Source organism: Trichosurus vulpecula, chromosome 6 (genome assembly GCF_011100635.1).
Source record: "Trichosurus vulpecula isolate mTriVul1 chromosome 6, mTriVul1.pri, whole genome shotgun sequence".
NCBI classification, from domain to species: domain Eukaryota; kingdom Metazoa; phylum Chordata; class Mammalia; order Diprotodontia; family Phalangeridae; genus Trichosurus; species Trichosurus vulpecula.
Window position 1 is genome coordinate 155312255 of NC_050578.1, and position 25068 is coordinate 155337322.

Below are 25068 nucleotides of genomic sequence, written 5' to 3' on the forward strand. Positions count from 1 at the left end.
GCTGGACACGGAGAAGTCCAGAGAAGAGCCATCTTTTGTATCTGAGAATGTGTTTCTTCCAGGAGCGTTTCTCTACTCTCCAATTGCTTAACCATTTCATTCTCCTAATATCACAGGGATTCCAGGAAGCAGGAGCCCTTCCTTCTCAAGAGTGAATTGTATAAGCTAAAACGTATGATATGATGGATATGCTAAAAGAACTAGGGACTCACACACTTTCACTCAAACACTGCGAGGGGTTGAGATTTTTTTCTTCGTGGGCAACAAACGGGTCTTACGCTTCTTTTGTATTTCCCATAATGCCTACCCTAGAATTGGTCAGAATAGGCCCTCAAAAACACCATTTGGCCAATTGAGTTTTGCTTTTCCTCACATCCAAATTCGTGATTTCTAAGAAATGCTATTGTCACCTTTCAGAGAGGGAGTGAATAACAATAAAGTACTATACAGTATGTGGTCCTTTTGGGGCCATGCTATATAAATTTCCAGGTGTGTTCTTGTAACTGAACACACACCAGTGGTAAATACAATACTGAGGCAAGATGTGTGGCTAAGGCGAAATCTGCCTAGACAGGTCATGAGGGCTATGAAACTGCCATTGCTAGCAATTGTTGAGTCAATATTTTATGAGGTCTTTTAACAACAAAACAAAGTCTGAAATACTCTGTGTAACATTATTCCTTTGTGCACCAGGGGGTAAAAAAAAATACATAGGAGAAAAAGAGATACAGAGGAAAAGAAAATCTGGAAAAAATTATTTTATTGCAGGATATATATGAGCACCAGTAAACGGAATTAAATATATAATACAGAATACAACTGCTTCCCTAAGAGTCTAATGTTTTATCATGATGTGAAGGCCTTAAGCCCTCAAAGGCCATACCAGCAGAGTCCAAGCTCTAGCCACAAGCTAAAAAGGCTCCAAGAATGGGTACAGAGACAGACTATGTATCTGTTGCTTAGAGACTAGCCTAGCTAAGCTGAGACAAAATGCTAGAACGTTGACTATTGTATACATTTTGGGAGAGGGGGCAGGGAGGTAGGGAGAAGAGGGTACGACTTATGAAAACATCTACTAAGGCTCGTGTAGGGGTTGGTTGGTTTGTGATCTGCATCAGCAGAGGGGAGACCCCCCACAAATGAAATTTTGGATCCTTGAATGCAAAGTATACAGTGCATACTTAAGGGATAAGGCTAACCAAATTATGTTTATTGAAGGCCAACACCAGCATACAAGGGTGAGAGCTAAAATGTGGAGTCACACGTGACTCATCCTCAGTACATTTTTGGTCCCTAGGTAAGCCACACTATTATCATGAGGTAGCACATGATTTATCTTTTGTATTGTACAGAGGAAGTCAGAGAGATTGAGTTAATCCTCAGCACTGCCAAAGGAAGCCAACTGAAGAACTCAAGACTTTATACCACTGGAACATTTCTACATGGGCAGAGTTGGATATTTGTGGAACCTTCCAAGAATCTGACAGTTTTCACTTAGGCACAAAGGGCTGTTCACCATGATCTCACAGAGTACAATGCCGACTCTGGTTTTGCAAGGATTCTCCAGCAAAAGGTAACAAGTCAATGCCCAATGGCTGGCTCAGTTCTTTGCTCCGCCTTCAGCTCCTCTGATGACCTTGCCACTTCCCCTGCTTAGTCTATAGCCCCACAAAAGCTGGAAAAGCCTTCAAGGAGGCAGATGTTAAGCTCCAGCCCATATTTTGGTTCTTACAACTGGACCTTTCTGGCTTTAAAAATCAAAACAATTGTCTCTATAAGTGTAGCTCAAATTATCCTGGAAAATTAGGAGATAAAAAGGACCAGGAAGAGGAAGACAGAATGATGAAACTGAAGAACTTTCTAGTAACAGTGGCTTCTGCACAGGGCCCTTATTATTTGGTTTGAAGTCCTTTATATTCCTGGAATATCAGACAGATCTAAATTCTAAAATACAAAGACTCGAAGATGGGTGATTTCCCTACGTAGGGAACTCCTTCAATTAATGAACATTATGACCCCTCTATGATTTGGCAGATCAGTCCTAGGGAGTTGCACTACTTACCCAGCAGTCCCAAAGTGGCAGAGGGTGGGATATGAACCTAGATCTTCCTGGTTTTAAGCCCAGTCCTTGCTGGGTTCAGCATGTTGCTGCTATACTCTATATTCCCATACCGAGTTGAAAAATGTCTTCTAAAGCCAAGTGCAAATGACTCTTTCATTCTCTAATGTTTGGGATTATTTGTGCCATGTGGGCAGATATATTGATTTATCAGTAAGTGACTATGGTGTGTTTTACATTTACTACTGCCAGAGCAGTAGTAGTTTCATTCTTGAGCTATGCTAAAGATTCTTCCCTTACTCCTGATAACTGATGTATTTCTCTGGAAAACTTTATACTATTGGTCTGAATATAGGTTGTACTGCTAAATCTGAAAGGAAAGACAAAGTGGGGGGGGGAAAAACCAAACCCAGAACACCAAAGCTTATAGACCATACTCAAATTTCATACAAGCCACATTTGGGAGGGGGAGAAAAGCATGAATTATATTTGGGCCAGCATAGTTTCTAATGAAGTGAAGACTAAGAGAGAAAACAAGAGAGAGGGAAGAAGCTTCTGATAAAGGATTCTGCAGTAACACGTAAAGAGGCAGATTCCCATTTATCAGTAGAGGATAATGGTTATATGTTGCAAATATTCACCTATAAAGGAGATGAAAAGTCAGCTGAACCTTAACCTTTAGAAATATAAGCAGCACTTGCATAAACTCAAAAGGAACAATGGCTTATATCCCTCTTCTCTCTCTGCTTCTACCACTATCATCTATACAGTTGTCACTAACTGTATAGTTAAATGGCATACACCTACCTGAAAACATATGGCTATCTCCTATGCCCCAAATTAGATACAATCACAAAGGGCAGCATTTCTGTAAGAATAGGATAATAACTTTAGAATGTGCCTAGTCAGACTTATATTTGATACTAGCCAAAAACCTGAAGTTCAACAATAGCATCTGATTTATCTGCATTTCTTATGAGAGTAGAATGTTTTTGGATTATGCATCATTATACCTCCAGCCAATGACAAAGGGTCTTGCTCTTAGAAGAGAACATAGTCATCACATCTTTGTGCTTTTAAAATTATGAACTCAAGATTGTTGAAAGGGAGCTTAAAAGGAATTTGACTGAGAAGTAATATCTTAACCTACAAAACAGAAAGTCTGGTGCTACTGCACTGAATTCCAGTGGGGAGGCCCTGGGGGCTGGGCTGGCTTTTTTTTTTTCCAGTTTAGGGATCATTTGCTCATGTATCACATTATCATTCTTTCATTAATCATGGGTGATACTTAATTCTTAATTCTTTATTTTTAGAAGTGTAAACATTATCCCTTTCCTATGTAAATGTGAACTTTTTCAGTCTGAGATGAGTTGTAACAGAAATATTTTAAGTCTTTGAAATGTTAAGTATCAATAACTCCTTTGTGGTGAGGCTAGTCAGCACGTCCCCATTTGTTTATACAGTGCTGCTTAAATGACTAAATCCAACAGACTGAGTATTTGAAGGCTCTTCACATAATGGAAATGGAAATCAACTCAGGCAAACAGGAGTCAGCTGGACACTGACAATGAGAACCTCATCAAAGCACTATTTGCTATAGCGTGTCCAGGATTAAGCAAGTTCAAGACAGCTCAGCTCCTGACCTATCAAAAAAGTTGTCATTTTAAGAAGCTTACAACTATAAGGCAGTCCCATGACATGCAACCTGAAAACGGGGTTTTCACTGAGCATTCAAGTTAGGCTGTGAACCAAGCAAAGCGGCTATAGGTGCTTCCAAGTTCTCCGAGCTTTTGGATAGAACAAACTAGTTCCAAAAAACTCGTTTTCCCTGAATTCACCTGTAGGCTGCTGTAGTATTTTGTCATTTTCAGATGTTAAGAGAGTGCAAAAAGACAGGAGGCGTATCCTACATTCTTGATGGGCCTTTGCGGGTATAGCCTGGTTAGTAAACCTCATACTGACTGGACAAACCCTCCAGAGTCACATTCCATCTTATTTCTTCTTTTTTTTCCCAAAGCATCGCAATAATTCTTCTTGGTGTGCTTTGAAGTGGCCTAGAAAAGTCTTATCTGCTGCAGTTGGTTTGTTTTCTAAGTACTACTTAGGATGAAGCACTAGAAACCACCTAGAAACACTTATTTCTTTAAGTTTCTTTCTTTCTGCTCATGAGGCTATTTTATCCATTCTGGTTTTCATATAAAAACGGAAACAATATTTTTGGATAGTTCTGTCCGGCACACCATGCCTTAGTGTAAAGTATTTCTCTTCCTATACCATTATTCCATCACTTTTGCTCTTGGAATGTAAATCTTCTTGCTCAGAACCTGAAAAGGTTTTGTTTTGTTTTTAAAATGCAGACAATCTTAAAACAAAAATGGCACATAAGCCTTCCTATGCTTTGGATAGGAGTCAAACTTGCTCAGGTAAAATTTGTGGCTCAAAACAGCTGCCAGGGCCTGGCTGAAGAGGACATATGATACCACAAGCCACCAGGTAAAATTGTAGAATCCAAAGGTGACAGCCATGGACACGTAGATCATCAGTTCTGCAAAATAATTAGGGCCAGAAACATACTCAAACCAGTCTCCAAAAGGAATTCTGTAGTTAGAGTGAATGACCTTTCCTAGAGTGAAAAAAAAAAAAAAAGACACAGCGTGAGTCTGAAATGACGGTGTTTTTTGACATGAGTTCATGTTCTAGAAAACATGTAGTTAGTTATACTTGTATCTATATTAGTCTCACCCACCTACATATAAAACACACAATCTTGACATATAATGACCAATTTCTTTATTAAAAACTATTCAATTCAGAAAGCCAAACATTAATAATTATAAAAGAAAAACTAGTACAAAAAATTTGTGTAAAAAAAGGGACATAATTAGCTTTGTATTTTAAAAAGATCCCAACCTAAAGCTATAACCCCATCTTTTATATAAGCTTGATGACAAAAACTCAGATTTTACATGTTGAGGGTAACTTTCTATAAAAGACTAATTTTTTTTTTAGATCAAAATTGAATTTATTAGAGGAAACAACCACCCATTTGGCAAGCCAATTCAGAAAAGAAGAGGATACTCAGGCTAACCATGTAAATTATCTGGATATTTTAGGCCAAAAAGTATACTTTGACTTAAAGTTTACTTTTTGGGGCTTGATTATCTTGTGTTTTTGCATACAATAGCAGCTAGCATTTCAAAGTTTGCAAAACCTCTTAAATAGCTCATTTTACTCTCACAACAACCATTTACCATGAGGAAACAACCTATCCCAAAGGCTGATGATTAATTTTACTTTTAAAGAAGGAAATATGGCTTAAAGAGCAGGGTAACTGCCGTAGGATAAACAAAGGGCTAAAGTTTGAGCGCTTATAAATTAAAATTTTTCTTTTTCCCTGGCCTATTTACACGTAGTTTGAGGCCAAGACAGTATCTCTCAGAGTCAGTACCCCAAACTGGATGGACTTACAAGATTCCTAGAGAGAGGAATTAAAAACACTTTATGGCTGTGCATTTCAGTGGCATAAAATGTTAAATAAATGCTAAGTAAGGCAAAAGAATACCATAATCTCCAAAGACAGTGAGCACATGAATTAGGAATTCTATATTCTTAGGAATTCCAAAATTTCCTCATTGTCAATGGATTTCATTTCTTCCTCACCATTTCTTTACTAGAAAAGCAGTAACTAATTAACTTGGGTTCTCTTCTCTTCCTTTTCCATGATTCTAACAGGAACCAAGACATGTGTCTCTAATACTTTACGATATGCTTCCAACAACCCTACGAGGCAGGTGGCTGCCAATATTATTATCCCCTTTCTCGGATGTCTAGACTTCTGTCCAAAAGGTAGGCAAAAGGATAGTACTTTAGAATCACAGAATTATGTTTTTAATTACAAACTTAATCATACAACATGCACATTTCAATGTACAAAGAGCAAAGAAGAGAATTGTATGTAAAACTGTGAACTCCTTAGATTTTTTTTTTAATGTATATTAAATTTTAACATGCTAGTAACAAGATTGTCCTGTTTGTGTGACGTTCTGAATTCCTATTTTCCTTCGGCATATTTTAAAATGCTTTATGGTTGCTCTCTTAATGAATCTCTATGACTACCCACTAATTTTTTGTGCCCCACCCCTCCCTAAACCCTTCCTTGTAACAAATGATTGTCAAGCAAAACAAATCAACATATCAGCTGTGTCTGAAAAACATAAGAATCTTTAAACATTAAAGCTGGAAGGGACAGAGATCACATAGTCTAAACCTGTCATTTTACAGATGAGAAAACTCGGACCCTGATAGGAAGTGATTTACATTAAGATATATGGCTAGTTAGTGAAGAAAGGAACAATTGTCCTGTGAAGACTAGCAGTTATAGGCTGGAAATTTAAATAAGCTCACCTGATTCATTTTTCCTCATATTAGCCAAGATGACATGGCACCTGTATTGATGGACAGATGACCAGATGTACATCATCATTCCCAGGATATGGAACCAACGTGTTTGCATCAAGAGACTTTTCCCTACATAAACTGTGGATGTGACAATTACCTGATTAGCAAAATGTTGTTGACATCAGAAATATAATGTGTTTTGAAAAAAAAACAAAAAACAAACCTTGTTGAGTGAGCTCAGGGGCAGAACTTGTTTATCTGTCCTGTCAGTCTGATTTTCTCCTTAAGGGCCTGGAAGGTGCACCTGTCTGGAAGCAGAGTGGACAAACTCCCCTTCCCTTCAGGTCTCTAGACAAGGGACATTGGCAGAAAATCCTGCGCTGTTGGATATTGTTCTCCATCAGCATGTTCTAGGCCATGTCTCCTTTCAGAAGTGGAATTCTGTACCCTACCTATAGCTATTGCTGTCAATGATATGATACATAAGGGTATGGGGTACCATTACTTCCACCATGAGAAAGTACAGTGACAAGTTTGTGGCAGGGAAAGTGGTGGGCTCTATCTATGTCACAAAACAACAGTAAATAAATCTCTTTTCAAAAGCCTTGCTTAAAGGTGACTCGCTCTGTTTTCTAATGTCAGGAAAACAATTTCTAGAAAAATGGGAGGGTAGTCATTACTTCTGCATACTACCATGAAGGTAAATTAAGCAAGTCATGGGAGGGGTCAGAAATGAGTTGTTTTTCACAACATGACTAACGTGGAAATGTATAACATGATTGTACATGTGTAACCTCTATCAGATTGCTTGCTATCATGGAGAGTGGGGAAGGGAGAGAGAAAAATTTGGAACTCAAAATCTTCCTAATCCATAGTTATAGGAGTTTTATGGATTATAGGACTGGAGGTTTAGAGCTAAAAGAGATGCCATCTAGTCCAATTCTCTCATTTTATAGATGAGGAATCTGAGACCCAGAGAGGTCATTCCCCAATGTTATACAGATAGGACTTGAATGTAACTGCAGGAAAAGAATCTCCAGGGGGAAAAAAAATCTTAAAATCCTGAAATAAGTCTAAAAATATGAGATGGCAAATGGCACAATCTTCCTCCTAAAAAATTATTTTACTTGGGGCTTGTAACCAGGTGGTTCAGACACCAATGTTCCAGGTGACCTTCCTAGCAAGCAGATAAGATGGCCAAAAGCATCAATTAACAGTAAGGGAACATTTACTAAATTATAATACCTTAAAGGAGTAGGGATGGAGGTGGGCCAGAAAGGTGGATATAGTATACAGATAAAGATAAAGGATGAGGAAAAAGGAGAGGTGTAGGAAAGATGCTCTAGGAATACTGGAACAACAACTCTAGGAATTGGGTGGCTGGCAATATTATTAGAAGAGGTAGGGTGAAGGGAAGGTGTTACAGTATCTAGCACCTGGCAAATGCACTCTAAAGTCCATGTGTGCTCACTGCATCCTGGGCTATCTCCAGTCATTCTGCTGGCCACTGGACCCAGATGGCTCTGGAGTTTCGAGAAAGTGAGGCTGCACAGCCCTCCCTCACTCAAATCACAGTCAATTGCAAGTCACGTTATCATCTCCCTGATGTCGTGGTCCTCTTTGAGAATGAAGGACAAACTACCACCATGTGTGCTCACTTCTCCCTGGAGTTCTCATAAGAGAAGTTCAGAAAGCAATCCAAGCGGAGAGGAAACAAAATCTGGCCTACAGCTCCAAGAAAACTAAGTGACGTCAATCACTGTATCAAAACACAAACATTTATAAAGTGCTAGCTATGTGTCAGGCACTGTGCTAGGTGCTGGGGAGTCAGGAGGCTGGAAGCTAACAGCCAAAGGTCCTTTGGGGAAAAAAAAAGCAGAGTTCTTATTGTAGAAAACCCAAAGGTGGCTGGCATTCACCAAGAATGTGTGAAAATCATGACATTAACTGAAAGTGTGTCAAAAAAATTCTTCCCAGTATGAAAAACACCACATCTCAATTTAATTTAGCTAATTAAATTCAGAGCAACTTAACTTAGTCATATTATTCTAGGATTACTGAAATATCAGAGGTATCTATTTGGCTATGTCATGACCCTAGGGAGAAAATAAATACAGCACAAAGAGAGGAAGTACAAAAAGAATTTAAGAAGCCTCCTCTGAAAGCTTACTAATGACTTTTGGGGAAATTTAGAAAGAGAAGTAGAAATCAAACTGAACCACTGCTTAAGTATTAGATGCACAGCAAATTCAATCTAAATTTATAGAGATGGGATAAGGGTCGCCTTTGGGAATCAATGGGGAAATACGACTCTGGGAGAAAACAGTCATGTTAGAGAGAAATACAGTGCTGGAATACAGGTAGCTACAGCTGTAATAAAAACCAACTTGCACTAAAGATGTTAATGCATTAGCTTGCAGGAAATTTTGAGAGTGAACACTGTCACTACACCCAATTTCTTACAATGATCAATACCACTGTATGGGAGTTAAAGGACACATTGCTCCCTTCTCTTAACTACTGAAAAACTTTTCAGGGAATGTAGCTTATAGGGGTGTTGCTTGGATGCCTGTTGGGAAGTGTTATGTCAAGACAAAGTTTATGGGTAGCAGTTAAAAATTAAAACACAATTCATGATCTTGATTTTCCTCTGCATCAGTGGTTCTTAACTCTTTTTGTTTGATGGGCCCCTTCGGCAGTCTGGTGAAGACTGTGGACTCTTCAGAATAATGTTTTTAAACAATTAAGGAAAACATTTAATTTCAGTTAGAGGGTAATGAAAATAAAGATGTAATTTTTTCCCTCCCATCCCCATTTTTCCCCCATCCAAGTTCATGGACTTGTAGAAATCTGTCAGATCTCTAGAATCTATGGATATCGAGTCAAGAACCCCTGCTCTAAATATAAGGGACATTAAAAACAACTTAGTATGCTATTTCAGTTTCAATTTCATACAACCCTCTTCCTCCTTTCTCTGACCATCCCATTAAAATAGCTCATTATTGGTGATGGAGAGAAGATGTTAAATTAGTGGCTCTGTGGTACCTTCTCCTGCCCTTATAGGAGAGGAGAAGGTTTTGTTATCTGTAAGCCTGGATTTGAATAAACCATTTCCCTGAGGAGAGTCTCAGGAGCCACAATGTAGCAACCTGAGCAGAGCAAGTGGTAGAGGCAGTAGCTGGGCTAGGGAAAGGTATCCAATGTTCTGTAGCTAGGGTTTCATCTGTCATCTCAGCTCGACCTCACCTGTGTTCCCTGAGCACCACCCACTCACTGAAGAAGCAAAATCATATTCAGGCATACATTTCTGTTGCTTTGTTGCTAACTTTCCCATAAGATCGCAAGCTCCTCCAACCCAAGGGACTGTATCCTCCGATTTTGGAATTTCCCATAATGCTTCATCTGGCATTCTGCCCCAAACTATACTGTCAATGAATCCCAAAGACCTAAGCCAGCTAGCCAGACCAGTGGAAGCACTCACCATTTCTTCCATCAATTGGCACTTGGGTGAGCACAGTTAAGCCAATAATAACATAATAAGAGATTCCAAAGCAGTACTGAACTATGTGAATCACGCTTTCGGAGAACACACTGATGAAGAGACACTCCATGAGTCTTCGTGTACTGTGGAGCCACATAAATATCAGAACCAAGAAGGCCGACAGCACCAGCTCATCACCTGCAATGACAAGCACCACATACTCAGGAGGCTTCTCTCCTGTGGCTAACTTCCCTAGCTATTTTTCCACTGTTAAACACACAATCATACAACCTCCCAGATAAAGAGAATTTAGTACTAATTTAAATAGTTTTGTTTAGCTTAAAGACCACTTAGTATAACCCCTCATTTTAATAGATATATAGTACCTAATGCCCAGAGTATTTTTTTTTCTCCAAGATCTTATCATTGGCTAATCAAGTGGCAGTCCTGTGATGGGAAGCCTGGTTCCCTGACACCTTCTCTGGGCATATAGGTGGCTCAGTGGAGAAAGCACCAGGGCTGGAGTCAGGAAGACCTGAGTTCAAATCCAGGCTCAGACACTTACTAGCTGTATGACCCTGGGCAAGTCACTCAACCACTGCTTGCCCCAGTCTCCTCAACAGTAAAATGGGGATAATAAGAACATCTACCACATATGGTTGTTGTGAGGATCAACTGAGATACTGTGGTTAGCACAGTGCCTGGCACATAGCGAGTGCTTCAAAAATGTCTGCTATTAACTAATTATCTTTAGTATCCTATCACAGCTATGCTACAGATGACACTTTCTGAGCAATATGGAAAGCACATCGCCATCAGATACAAATTATCTGATCTGAAAAACAAAGACAAGAGAAGTTACTTAGGAGTATGGGTTTCATCCTATGGGAATCCCTATATCCAGAAAGGCCAAGATCTGCCTGCGCTTCCTAGCACTTTTTGGCAGACGGGACTAGCCTTGGAATGCTGAAAAGGCATTTCTATGTTGCAGATGAAGTCCTCCGCATCCTGCCTTGGTCCCCCTTGGGGACAGGGGTCAGAAGTCATTTAAGAGAGAGAACGAGGAAGAGTCATATAGAGACCCAGACCGAACCAGAAAGGGACTGAACTAAAAACAAAACCCAACGCAAGAAAACTGCATTTCACATGAAAAATCAAATCAAAGGATAGCTCTGCTCTGGACCTCCCCCTCCTCTTTAAGTGCCACGAACTGTTCAGTATCTCCTTCTCTCCCCCCCCCCCCACACACACCCCAAGTTGTAATTCTTTAGGGATAGCCAAAAGTGAAAAATCCAAACTCCTCCTTCTAAAGGTAAATGCCAGTATAATTGAACAAAGTCCTGAAAAATGCTTGTTTAAATGAGCAGGAGACGTGGCGGAAACTTCTCTCCTTTCAAAAAGTGATTGAGTCTGGTCTTTGCTTCCTAACAAGTTCCCCTGGGTTGACAGCCCCGAATTCTTGGGAATTCCTAGGGAAGGAGTGACAGAGTTTAACAGCAGGGGGACAGAAGACTTTTTGTCTTGCTTCTCACTGGGGTTAATTTTGGTTTACATCAGTTGGTTTTTTTCCTTCAACTTCTCCATTTTTAAAAGTGTAGCTAATGTGAAGAGGGTATTTTGTAATTGTTTCAAAAAATAACTGGCTTTAAAAGTAGGATTACTATTTTACCACTAAGTCACAGTAACATGTTTTTATTTTTTTCTTCCCAAAGTTTTGTATCAAGTTTTCCAGCAAAAGCTTGTCCAAGTCCTGAGGCTTTCTGCTGATTATTTTGTGATAGTATGTTTCCTAGAAACTGATGTTTCAAAGTAACATTAAAGGACATTGCAAACTCTTTTCTTCTTTGAGTCTTCCATGGATCTGCGCCCTTGTTGCTGTGTGGGCACCATCTGATGGGACAGACTGCATCCCTTCACTGCCTTCCAAGCTACACACAGATAGGCAAGGGCACAGCCTTGCCTCACAGGCAGGAAAGCAAGTTCAAAATCTCGGTTCTGACGACAGGAGCAAAAGCCATTCACTCCCCTCTATAATTTTCATTCTTCTCTTTTTTCTTCTACCTTTCACTCTAAGCAAGACTTGTAATAATAAAAATAATTTTGCTGTTGTTAGTCATTTTCAGTTGCGTCTGACTCTTCGTGACTCCTTTTGGGGTTTTCTTGGTAAATATACTAGAGTGATTTGCCATTGCCTTCTCCAGTTCATTTTACAGATGAGGAAACCAAAGCAAACAGGGTTAAATGACTTGCCCAAGGTTACACAGCTAATAAGTGTCTGCGGCTGGATTTGAACTCAAGTCTTCCCAACTCCACACCTGACAGTTTATCCACTGTACCACCTAGCTGTCCCAATAATAATATTAGCTAAATTTATATGCAGCACTTTAAAGTCTGCAAAGCACTTTTCATACGATCCTATTCTCACAATAACTCTGTGAGGTAGGTGTTGTCTCATCTTATAGATGATGAAGCTAAGGCTGAGAGGTTAACCGATTTGCCCTGGATCTCCTAGCCAGTAGGGTAGCTGAGGCAGAATTCAATCCTACTTACCTCCCTGTCTCCAAGTCCATCACTCACTATGCCACCTAGAGCAAAGTCTACAAAATATTTCCTGATTCACCAGGTTGGGGGCAAGGATTGGTTTTTACTCTATCTAGGAAATACCTTGTTGCTAACTTGACATTATCAAAACAGAATGAATGTTTGGAATTGGGGTAGTTTACCTTGCATTTGTGAAGCCCCAAGTTTTCTGAGCAAATCCTGAAGCCACACTGGAAAGGGTGTTCCTAGGAACAGGGCTTGGATAAGACATAGAAGTAAGAAGCCATTCCATACCACTGAAATGATATAGAAATGGCAAAACCACCTGTAGAAAAACAAGAGAAACTTGGTATGAGTCAAGAGTGGATTAGGCTAAGTCAGCCTGGATGAAATCTAATGCTTTTTGTGACTCAAATCCTATTGCAAATTTCCTTCTGGAACTAGGCTTCCTGGCAGAAGGCCTCCATGGGACTGACTTGTGAAGTTTAACAAGAATGTGAACATTGCAACATTTAGATGAAGGTGCAGCTAGAAACATTTATCTCTCAATGACTTCCTGACTGGGTTCAAGTTCCAGAGACAGAGCCACAATTGCATCCAGAGAAAACCAAGGTTGTGCCTTCCATTGCCAAATGAAAGTAGGATTTCTACACACTGCAAAACTAGACACATGATAGTTTCCAGAGATTTTGCAAGATTGTACCTCACATAAAACCTTAAGCACCACACCCTGGGGGGCAGGTTAATGTTATTTGTCTAGAGAGATGGATTTATTCTGCTTGAATAATTAGTTAGCCCTAGGTTTCAGGAGTTTTATTTGGAGGTAGCTGGGTGGTGCAGTGGAGATCTCACCAGGTTTGGAGTCCAGCGGTCTCATCTTCCTGAGTTCAAATCTGACCTCCATACACTTATTAGCTGTGTAACCCTGGGTAAGTCACTTAACCCCATTTGCCTCAGTTTCCTCATTGGTAAAATGAGCTGGAGAAGGAAATGGCAAACCACTACAGTATCTGCCAAGAAAACCCCAAATGAGGAATCAGACGCTACTGAAAACAACTGACTAGAAATGATGAAATTACCAAGAAATATACATCTCACCCCATTTCTAAGACACTTTGAGATTTAACTGAGATACAGGTTAAAATTCGACCTCTTGACACGCTGTTGCTCAGTCACGTCTGACTCTTTGTGACCATGAGGAACATAGCGCAGCAATGCCGTCTGTGGAGTTTCCTTAGCAAGTACACTGGAGCAGCTTGCCATTTCCTTCTCCAGCGGATTAGGGCAAGCAGAAGTTAAGTGACTTGCCCAAGATCACACATGTGGTAAATGTCTGAGGCCGGTTCTTGAATCCAGGCACACAGTTCTAACCGCTGAGCTGCTTAGTTACCCTCTGATACTTACCTGCTATGAAATCCTGGGCAAGTCACTTAACTTTCAGGTGCCCCAGGCAAGTCTCTAAGATTGTACATGCTCCAAAAAGGGCCTTCAAGGACATCTAGTCCAATCCTTCCATTTTATAGATAAGGAAACTGAGGCCCAGAGGGGTTCTATGACTTAAAGTCACACATAAGTGTCTGAGTCAGGATTTGAACTCAAGTCCTCCTGACAACAAATCAAGGTCTCTACCACTCTATGAGGCTGTCTCGTAGTACACAGTTACGGATCTGCATTGCTAGAGTTTCATAACTAGGAACTCCCTAGATGGATGAAATTCAAATTCCAGTCCCCCTTATACTCTCTCTTTAAAAAAAATAAACACCCACAAATAAGAATCAACCAACAGTGCATGTGCCAGGAGTGTGCGAAGCCTTACATACACAAAACAAAGCAAAAAACCTAAAACCAAAAAGGAAATAAAATCCTTTTTCAATAAGCCAATTATTTCAATTTGTTTCATTTGTAGTTTGGAGCAAGACTCTTAAACACCAAACAGTCATTTATGGATTAAGGCAGGCTTACATCAACATACTGTAGTTGTTCCTAATCTCTACTGCCTAGCCAGCTATACCAATAGAAAAGGATTGGTTTTCTTCGTGTGTGTGTGTGTGTGTGTGTGTGTGTGTGTGTGTATTTTTAGGTAATCAGGGTTAAGTGACCCAGGGTCACACAGCTAGTAAGTGTCTGAGGCTGGATTTGAACTCAGGTTCTGCTGATTTTAGGGCTGGTGCTCTATCCACTGTACCACCTAGCTGCTCCTCCCAAATACTTTTTTTTTTAACCTTGGCAAATTATTTTTTTTTATGTGCATAGCATTTTTTATTTTCTTAAAAATATGTCGCAATTCCATTTCATTTTTTTAAATTTATTTATTTTTAGTTTACCACACACGGTTCTACATAATTTTGAGTTCCAGATTTTCTCCTCTCCCTCCCCCCTCCCTTCCCAAGACGGCAGGTAATCTCATATAACTACCATGTATAACTTCGCATTGAATTAATTTATACACTAGTCAAGTTGTGGAGAAGAATTATGACCAATGGAGTGAATCATGAGAAAGAAGAAACAGAACCAAAAAACAAACAAAAAAAAAACAAAAAAAACCCCCAAAAACAAAAGAGAAGCAAAAAAAGTGAGCATGTAGTGCGCCTCAATCTGTATTGAAACTTCACAGTTCTTTCTCTGGATGAAGATAGCATTCTCCATCGTGAGTCCCCTGGAGTTGTCCTTGCACCTTAGGTTGCTGAGAAGAGCGAAGTATGTCAGGGTTGGTCCTCACGGGATCCATATATCTGTGACTGTGCACAACGTTCTCCTGGCTCTGCTCCACTCACTCAGCATTATGTCGTGTAGGTTTTTCCAGGTTGTTACAAAGTCTGCATCATCCCCATTTCTTATGGCACAATAGTATTCCATCACCTTCATATACCACAGCTTGTTCAGCCATTCCCCAATTGATGGGCATCCCTTTGATTTCCAATTCTTGGCTACCACAAAGAGAGCTGCTATAAATATTTTTGTACATATGGGTCCCTTTCCCTCTTGTGTGATTTGTTTGGGATACAACCCTAGAAGTGGTATTGCTGGGTCAAAGGGTGTGAACATTTCTATAGCCCTTTGGGCATAGTTCCAAACTGCTCTCCAAAATGGCTGGATCATCTCACAACTCCACCAGCAATGCAACAATGTTCCAATTTCCCCACATCCTTTCCAGCATTTATCATTTTCCTGTTTTGTTATTTTAGCCAATCTGACAGGAGAGATGTGGTATCTAAGAGTTGTTTTGATTTGCATTTCTCTAATCAGTAGTGATTCAGAGCATTTTTTCATATGCCTATAGATAGCTTTAATTTCTTCCTCTGAAAACTGCCTGTTCATATCCTTTGACCATTTCTCAACCCCCAAATACTTTTTAATAAACACAAATGTGTGACGGAGCCATAGGCTGCCCCCTTAGAATTCACCCTTCCTTCCTCCCAGTACACTATCAGATTTCTGTTGGAGTAATCCTGGTTCTCCCATAGCCTTCTACCACGTCCTCTCTTCTTTCACATTCCCATAGGACACTTCAGGAATGTCGTGCACACAGTGCAATCTTCATGACTGTTGCTAAAATGCCTAAATTAGTAGCAGGTCCCAGTCAGTGGAGGTCTGGGGTTAGTGAGTACAAAACAGGAGTGCAAGTTTGGAAGGCTGGCTAACAGCACTCTGGACTGGACTATATGTAGAATTCAAAATCATAAACCCTACCTTTATTTGCAGATTTTGAAAACACTTGGATAAAGCACACTGACTTGAGTCAATAGAATGCTGTTCACGGTCTACTTCATGTTTCCTGCTTCCATGACCTTATACAAGTCGCTTTGCCTAGAGAGGCTTTCAATTTCATTATATTTAAAATGAGGGGATTGACCAGGATGATTTCTGAGGCCCTCTTCTAGCTACTGAGCAGGTATCTGAGTCCAAAGTTTAAAAAACAACAACACGATGCCACACCCAAGAAAATCACAGCAGAATGAGCTTTCTAGTCATCAGCACAAATCTGCAAGATGATTGTTTCAAAACCGTGCAACCAAATTGCTTCATATATAGCCAACTTCTCAGGAAATGACTACACGGCAACGGCATTTTAGGAAGTCAAATCTCTGGCAGCTAAAAGGAAATTTGAAAACAGCAAAGAGCCCACGACAACTCCTGTGCAAATGTAATGAAGATGTTTGCTTGATCTGAGCTTTAATTCTCAACCTGGTTTGCTACACAGAAAAACAAAACATTCAAAGTTTAATAACATTTAAGCAGTCAATGTGCTGTATGGGGGGGTGCAGGAAGGGTGACTTTGACTTTGCCAGTACCAATCACTGACCCAATTTAAGTATTAACAGTAAATTTTCTGAACAAAGAAATCTATGAGGAAGTCTGCCAGGCTGAGCAATCTGTTCTGACTTCAGACCGTTCAAGAAGCCTGCGATTTCACTGGTGCAGGTGCTCCACCAACACATTCCCAACTGCTGTAGAGTTCCTAAGTCGCTGTGGCCAGAGATAAATAAATGAATAGGCTCAACATTTGCTGGCTCATTCTTCTGGGCTTCTCCAAGCTTAGCAAAGCTGGTCCTTGAAACAGACACAGTCTCTTCCTGGGTCTGCATTAAAAACCTTTCCTACCTTCACAGAATCCAAGTTAAGAGAGACCTCAGAGATCATCTAGTGACCAGGGGTGGGGAACCTTAAGCCTCGAGGCCACAGGTGGACTTCTAGGTCCTTAGGTGTGGCCTTTTACAGAACAAATCCTTTTATTCAGGGGATTTCTTCTGTGAAGTTTGGATTCAAAGGGCCACACTTGAGGACCTAGAGGGCCACATGTGGCCTCAAGGCTGCAGCTTCCCCAGCCCGAGAATCCCACAAGGACCCAAATGAGAACTTCCTTTCTAGCACACCTGGGAATGAAGGATGATGCAAACTTTGTTTGAAGACCTCTAATGACAGGGAGAACACTACCACCCAAGTGAGCTGTTTCAACTTTTGGCATGCTTTACTTGTTTGGGAGTTTCCTCTTAATTCATACCTAGATCAGCTTGTCTGCACCTTCCACTTAGGGTGTCCATCCCTTGTAGCCAGAGAAAGCTTGCCAAAATATTTAACGATATCTATCAAGTCTCACCCTCTATCTAAATCCTTATCTTTTCCAGGCTAAAGAACCTTAATTTTTTCAACTGATCTTCATATGATTTGACCTCAAGGCCTCCTACCACCCATACCCTCTTAGAGTGGGTTCTTCAAAACTAAACACAATCCAGCCTGGGGCGGGGGGGGGAGGTGGCGCAGGGTGGTCTGAGCAGGGACTCATTTTCAACACTGAGCCTCTTCATGTAGCCTGAGAACAAGCAGCTTTTCTTTTTCTCTTTTCTGTAAGGGATGGACTGGGTGGTCTATAAGGTCCCTTCCAGATCCAAATCCAGTCCCCTGAATTAAACAATGATAGTACTCTAATTTAGGCAACTGTGATTGTCACATACATCCTAGAGAAAGCTCAGGCTATTCTATCCCAAAGTTGTTACACCGAACCTTGACCCATTGGCCTCATATACAACCAGTCAGTAAACAGTTATTAACTGCCTATTATGTGCCAAGCACTGTGCCAAGTCCTGGGGACACACATAAAGGCAAAAGACAGTCCCTGGGTTCCAGGAGCTTACAATCCAATGGAAAAAGTTGTTCAGTTGAGTCCGACTCTTCATGACCCTGTGCTGTCCAAGGGGTTTTTGCCATTTCCTTCTGTTGTGGATTAAGGCGGAAAGAGGTTAAGTGATTTGCCCAGGGTCGCATAGCTAGTAAGTGTCTGAGGCTGGATTTGAACTCAGGTGTTCCTGATTCCAGGTCCAGTGCTTTATCCACTGAGACAACTAGATGCCTACAGTTGGAGAAAGACAACACATAAAAAGAGGGAAGGTGGGTAGGAGAAGTGGGGGTTGGGAGGCTGGAGGGTGGCAGAGAGAGGGTGCGTAACAGCTTACAGGAATGATGAAATCCAGAAGAGTACACTAGGTTTAAAAAGATTCCATGGCTGTCCTGGGGCCCTCTAGTACTGTCTACTGTCCCCTTCTCCAACCAGAGGAAAGGAGGGGCCCCAGGGCCGGGGGAACTAAGCAGATATGAGTTTTAGAGTTGATGGGATCTCGTAAGATAATGAAATTCCTCAGGGAATGGAGACATATCAACTGTGGGGCAATGCAGGGGCTTGAGGACCAATTCATAGGATTATAGGAATATATATTTAGAGCTGGAAGGTTCACACTCCCCCATTTTACAGATGGGAAAATGGAGGCAAAGAGAAATTAAGTAACTTGTCCGGAGTGGAGAAGGTAGTAAGCAGTGTTTTTTTCACTATAGCATTAGTTATTCAGTTTTTTTAGTGGTGTCCGACTCTTCAAGACCCCATCTGGGGCTTTCTTGGCAAAGACACTGGAGAGGTTCCCCATTTCCTTCTTCGTTTTACAAATGAGGAAACTGAGGCAAACAGGGTTAAGTCACTTGCCCAGGATCACACATTAAGTGTCTAAAGCTGGATTTGAACTCAGGTCTTCCTGACTCCAGGCCTGGCACTCTATCCACTGAGACACCTAGCTGCCTCACTACAGCATAGGCTGCCCCCAATAATAGGGGCTGAAAGGTTGCTCAGTGGTTAAAGCATTGTTCTGGAGTCAGGAATACCTGAGTTCAAATCTAGCCTGAGACACTCACCAGCTGTGTGACCCTGGGCAAATCACTTACCCTGTCTGCCTCAGTTTCCTCAACTGTAAAATGGGGAGTAAGTGCCTACCTCCCAGGGTTATCATGAAAATCAAATGAGATATCGTAGGTGCTTAATGTTTATTGATTGATTCATAAAGTGCCTGGCACATAACAGGTTCTTAATCAATGCTTGTTCCTTTCCCCTTCAAGGAGTTCTCATTTCTGACATAAAGAATTAAATTTCTTCCTTTGTGTTCTTCTGGGATGACAAATGAAGGGATCATAGGAGAGCCATCTAGTGCAACCCCCTGTTTTACAGATGAGGAAACTGAGGCACAGAAAGCTGAACTGACTTGCCCAAGTGGCAGAACAGACATGAAGCCCTGGTCCTTTGACTCCAAATCCCTCTCTTTCCAATGAACAAAGTGTCTACTTTACCCTTTTGTTTTTAATTTTTGAAAATAAATCAGGCATGACCAACTTTGATAGACTTAGCTCTTCTCAGCAATGCAAGGATCTAAGACAATTCCAAAAGGCTCATGACGGAAAACTATCCAGAGAAAGAACTACGGAGTCAGAATGCAGACTGAAGCATGCTATTTGCTGTCTCTCTTTTTTTTGTTTTGTGTTTTCTTTCTCTTTGTTTTCTTCTTTCACAACATGACTAATGTGGAAATGTGCTTAATATGATTGTACAAGAATAGCCTAGATCAGATTGCATGCTGTCTCAGGGAAGGAAGGAAGGGGGAAAAATCTGGAACTCAAAAAAAGCAAATGTTGAAAACTGAAAGTAAATTTTAAAAAGAAAAAAATAAGAATCCTTATATGAAACAAAAAAAGTAATTCAGATGGAATACGACATAATCAAATATGGGTTTTCAATACATTTAGACTTCCTTCTCATTAAGAACTATGGTTAACACACCTTTCATTGTTTAACTGGACCTGTCCTATTATCTTCGCTGACAATACAAAAAGAAATGTATTGTTTAGACTTAGAAGAAACAATAGCTGAGACATACCTTGGGACGTTCTGCCCCAAAACTCTGGAGGAAGTCCTCCAGTATTATTTCATCATTTAGTGGAAAGACAAGAAGTTACTAGAAGCTCAAAGAGAACCAACTGTCAATAATAATAATAAAGAAAAGTCACTTAAGTCCTTAGGCAAATAAATCATTTAAACTCTGGGCCTCTGAGTTAGATTGGATGATCTCTAAGGGCCTGATCAGCTCTAAACCCTAGAATGTCTGAATTTTTTTTGCTTACAATATGACAGCTGTGAGTAGTGACAGATGCTTTCCTGTGCCAGGGTAGGATCCAGAGAAATCTGTGATAAACATGGTATATCAATGAAGGAAAAGCTTGGAATTTCATCAACACGGGCACCCCCTTCTTCTAAAGATGGCCTATGATTTAATGACATGCCAGGGTTATAGCATTAGTGTCGGAGATGGATGTGAAGCCAAGTCTCCTGGGTTTCTAGCCTACTTTATCCACTATGCCATACTGCCCCTTGTCAACTACTGTGCAGGGATATCAAGCATGTTTAAAAAAAAAGAATTAAATTGGAGATTCAAGATTTTGCAAGGAGCAATTTTTCCTCCTCCATTTTATGATAGTGTGTTAATAAGAGAAAAAGGCAATAATATGGATAAAAAAAATTGGAAGGCAAAGAAAAGAGTAACTGATTAAAACCAGAATGAGAGAGAAGTCTCAGTTAGAAGAATCTCTGGCAAACATAAATTATAACCCCTTTGGCTTAATGATGGGGATAATCTCAGAAAGTTTTTAGTTAAGGCAGATTGTGCCTATACTTTATTATGTCTACATCTTCATTCTCTTTTTCTCGTCAGAAAAACTGCTGCCATCAAGTCATGCCAATACATATGATCACTGATTGAATGGTGAAAGGGACCTTTGGAGCCATCTGGTCTAACCTCATTTTGCAGATGAAGAAATAGAGGCTGGGAGAGGGCAGATTTACCTAAAGTCAGCTAGTTGGTCTTGTCAATGGCAGATCTAAAAACAATCTCAGGGCCTGTGACAAAGTTCTGGGCTTTTTCCACCTACATTGTCCCATGCTGTTCCTCCACCAGTCAGAACATAGTGATTATTTACACTCAGATGTCAGGCTGCATTTACCCTTTCAGCCATGGAATATAGGTTAGACTGTTTTGGGATTATGCTTTGTTGGCATCAGAAATATTCCATATTCTTCTCTCCTAAATGCCAAATATAAACACATTCTTAGCTGCACCCTGGCACTCAAATTTTTTAAAAAATGAAGACATAACCAAAACTATCCCCTTTCAAATCTCTGACTCAGAGAATTGATCCTTAGCCCTGATTTAATTTTTGGCAATCTCATTGATATAGGATGTGCTGAAAACCTGATATTCCAAATGGTTACAGGGGCATTTTAGAGAGGGAAGAGACTGGATCCCTGTACCTTCAGAAAACCTACAAATGTGTTGTCACTGAACCAGTCAACTGTGGCAATCACCAGAAGTCAATTCTGCTTGACATGGGTTCATTTAGGAGATTCATGCCGGACATGAGAGGGAGCACTGTTTAACACAGAAAGCTTGCCCGTTGGATTGAAACAAAGGCCCATGACTAAAATGGTCATGGTGACCAGTGTCCAAATCCCAGAGGAAAAAAAAAAGGAGGGGTATCTCATTCAATATAAGGTTGATTTTTTATCTTATGTGAGTCATTCTTCCTACTTAGGCTTTAGGTCACTCAACTTTGTAACTCACCACGCAGGAGCCCTGCTGTCCTTATAAGTGAAAGCAGATACAGAGCTGAGACTGGAGTCAGGAAAAGCCAAGTTCAAATCCAGCCTCAGATACTAACTGTGTGACCTTGGGCAAGTCACTTAATCTGCCTCAGTCTCCTAAACTATAAAATGGGGAATAAAAATAGCACCTACCTCTCATTGATGAGGGCACAGTCTCTGGGAACCCCCTTGAATCTGGAATACAGTCTCTGGGAGCCCCCTTGAACTGTCCTTGAATCTTCCAACTAGATCTGGCCTTCCCCTAAGGCCATAAGCCTTACATTATCATTAAGCCCAAATCTCTACCTAGCCTCACCCTTTACTGTCCAGCTGCTTCCCACCCTTGATACTATCAGTATCCATGCCTTCAGCTACTTCCCATCCTTAATCCCATTCTCTTGGTTCCAGGACTCTGACCTCACCTGGTCCTCCTTAGACTCCTCCTCAAGACCCTCCCTAAAGCCCTCCTCTAGTCACCCCAGACCACCCCTCAATCCCTACAGTCTTTGTGTATATAATCTCCATCTTGCCTCCATGAAGGGACCCAGATTCAATCTAGCTCAGTTTAGAATTGAATCTGGCCCGCTTGTGAAAACAGGCATCACAAAGGGTGGGGTTTTTTAAGACAACCCATTATGGTGAATCCCTAATAAACTTTGTCTTTTTCCTTGGCTGAGAAAGCTTGAGTCGAATTCTTTCAGCAGGACCCGGTGTGTTGGTATTTTGGGGTCATGAGCACCCCTAGAAAAGTATGGTTCACTAACAATCATCATTTTGCTCAAACCTCTTCACCATGGTTCTTATGAGTTTCAAATGAGATATCTGTAAAGCCTTTAGCACAGTGTCTGGCACACAGCAGGTACTTAATAAATGCTTGTTCCCCCTTTCCTTCCCTATATCTGGCTAGCCTCAGATACTCCCTGCCCCCAAGTCTAACCAGTTGCCTGCTAGTACCAATCCTTGCTCCAAAACAATTATGAAATCAATATTGCCACAGCTTCTGGAAAGGTTGTGGGTGTGCCAATTGACTGAAGCCGGTCTACTCATCACTGCTCTTCCCACTAAAACATTTTTCCCAGGCCTCCCTTCCTCCTCTATTTGAACCATCTCCCCCGGGGAATGTTTTAAGAGAACAATTTATACAATAACAACCTTATAAAGAAAACTTGAAAGACTTGAGAGCCTAATCAATTCGATGAAAGTCGTAATTCTAGGGAACCAATAAGGAACCCCATACCCATTTCCTGAGACAGAGATGATGGACTCAAGGCCAGGAATGAGATAGACATTTTTGGATATGGCTTATGGGGGAAATTTTGCTTTTCCTGCCGATGTATATTTGTTATGAGGGTTTTCTTATTCTCGATTGGGAGAGTAATCAATCGAAAACACCCAATTTAAAAGTAAGGTCCTGGGAGGCTAGTACAGTTTCTCTTTTGTTTTTGCATCCCCAGAGCACAGGACAAACGCTTTTTCATTTACTCATAAGGACACACCCAGGAGAGGTATGAATGAGGAAGGGTAAGTTTAGGAGATTAAAAAAATACTTTGACTTTAATATGTCAACTCAAAGCTGGAAAATGATGCCAAGGTGGGTGAAGAGGGGGGCAGGGGAGGCTGTTAAGAAAAGACCTTCCTTACCCAAAGCAACGGCTTATGCTTAATGTCAACAGAGAGACCACAGGGCCTGGGACAGCGTGGTCTGCGCCTTCGGTGCCTAGCATGGGAGGTAGCCTGTGCCCCCATCTCAGCGTGGCCATACCCACAGCCAGGGCACCGTCCCGCACCTGTCCCCCTCACCATGCCTGCCCTCTGCTGCCCCCTGCAGGCCACACTAGCGAGCGGCGCGCCGCCTGGGAGTCGGCTCGCGTCTGGCCCAGGCTCCCCCGAGAGCGAGCTAGGACGCGGAGACTAAGGATAGTTACCTCTTGGGGACATCGAAGACCTCGTAGGAGGTCGGGCGCTGCTGTCCCACGCTCTTGGTTTTTCCATAGCGGATCAGGTCGTGGAAAAAGGTGGACAGAGCCCAAGGCCCCGGGGGAAAGACGCTGGGCAGCACGGTCTGCAGCAGCAGGGCCAGCAGGAAGGCGCAGGCCAGGATGAGCCACAAGGCGCCGATGGGGGTGAGCCGCAGGAGCCCGGCGCCCACCCAGGGCGCCATGGCCAGCGCCGCCGCGGCCGCACACGCCTAAAGGACGGCCGAGATGCGCGTGGCCGAGCGTCCCCGGGAACGTCCGCCGGACCTCGCAGGCTCCAAGCCTCGGGACGCGTTTGACGCACCACGCGGGGCGGAGACTCGGGGAGCCTCCGCCTGGCCGGGAGAGCGCTTCGGCGGCTGCCCGCGGTAGGGCCGCGGTCTCCGGGCTTCTCCAAAGTGATGTGCCCTCCCTCCTGCGGGTACCTCCGCCCCACCCCCAGGGGGATCCTTCCGCTGCGAGGCGGGGCAAAAATTTGCACGAGGCGCGCTGGAAGGTTAGACGTCAGCCGGGTTTATATGATTAGGTGAGGGGCCCGTGCCTTGCTTACGGACTCTTTTGACTTCAGACCTCCCGACAGAGCCCACGGGAGAAACATTTTAGGTCACATGGAGTGTGACCGAAGTTAAGGTGGAAATAGTTCCATTCTAGGGTAAAGAGACTTTTCTACGTGACTCCAAGCATTTCAAAAGTGTTGGGAAGACAAACACAGGGAACGAAACAGCCCCAACTCACCAGGAGCTTATGTCCTAATAATAAAGACAGGTAGATATAAATATGGAGTGAATAAGTACAAATATATAAAAGGGACTCAAATATAAGTAGGATAGTTTGCGGGGTAGGGCACCACGCGTTGGATTAGGAAAGGCTATATGCAGGTGATGCTTAAACTTCATCTTAAGGGAAGAGGACTCAGGTATGGAGGGAGCGTGCCTTCTAGGTATCTCTATTTAGTTTTATCAAGTCAGGTGACCTGGGTTGCAGTGGAGCTAATGGCTTAAGAATAGAAGACAAAGTTTGGGACAATCATGACGAATAGGATCATTAATAAGGGTAGATTAAAGAACTGCTTTACCGTAGGGAAAGTTGAGATTAGGTTATTTAAAGTTGTAACCTATTCATCAGCCATCCCATATCTAAAGATGTCAGGATCCTTAGGTCCTCA

General features: G+C 41.7%; 1 protein-coding gene across 1 annotated transcript; it reads right to left on the reverse strand.

The window, feature by feature from the left end:
- Nucleotides 1–744: 744 nt before the first annotated feature.
- On the reverse strand, nt 745–24173 carry SRD5A3 (steroid 5 alpha-reductase 3). Its single transcript, XM_036764323.1, has 5 exons — nt 23853–24173; nt 12662–12804; nt 9939–10136; nt 6464–6595; nt 745–4682 (listed from the first exon to the last, which is right to left on the reverse strand). The coding sequence occupies exons 1-5, from the start codon at nt 24086–24088 to the stop codon at nt 4423–4425; spliced, it is 969 nt and encodes a 322-aa protein (XP_036620218.1). The 5' UTR covers nt 24089–24173; the 3' UTR covers nt 745–4422.
- Nucleotides 24174–25068: the final 895 nt, after the last annotated feature.

Coding starts and splice junctions, on each gene's coding strand:
- SRD5A3 (XM_036764323.1), bottom strand. CDS start 24,088: ATGGCGCCCTGGGTGGGCGCCGGGCTCCTGCGGCTCACCCCCATCGGC. Junction 10,137..12,661: donor TGGGGCTTCACAAATGCAAG/GTAAACTACCCC, acceptor TTGTCATTGCAG/GTGATGAGCTGGTGCTGTCG. Junction 4,683..6,463: donor TATGAGGAAAAATGAATCAG/GTGAGCTTATTT, acceptor TTTTCACTCTAG/GAAAGGTCATTCACTCTAAC.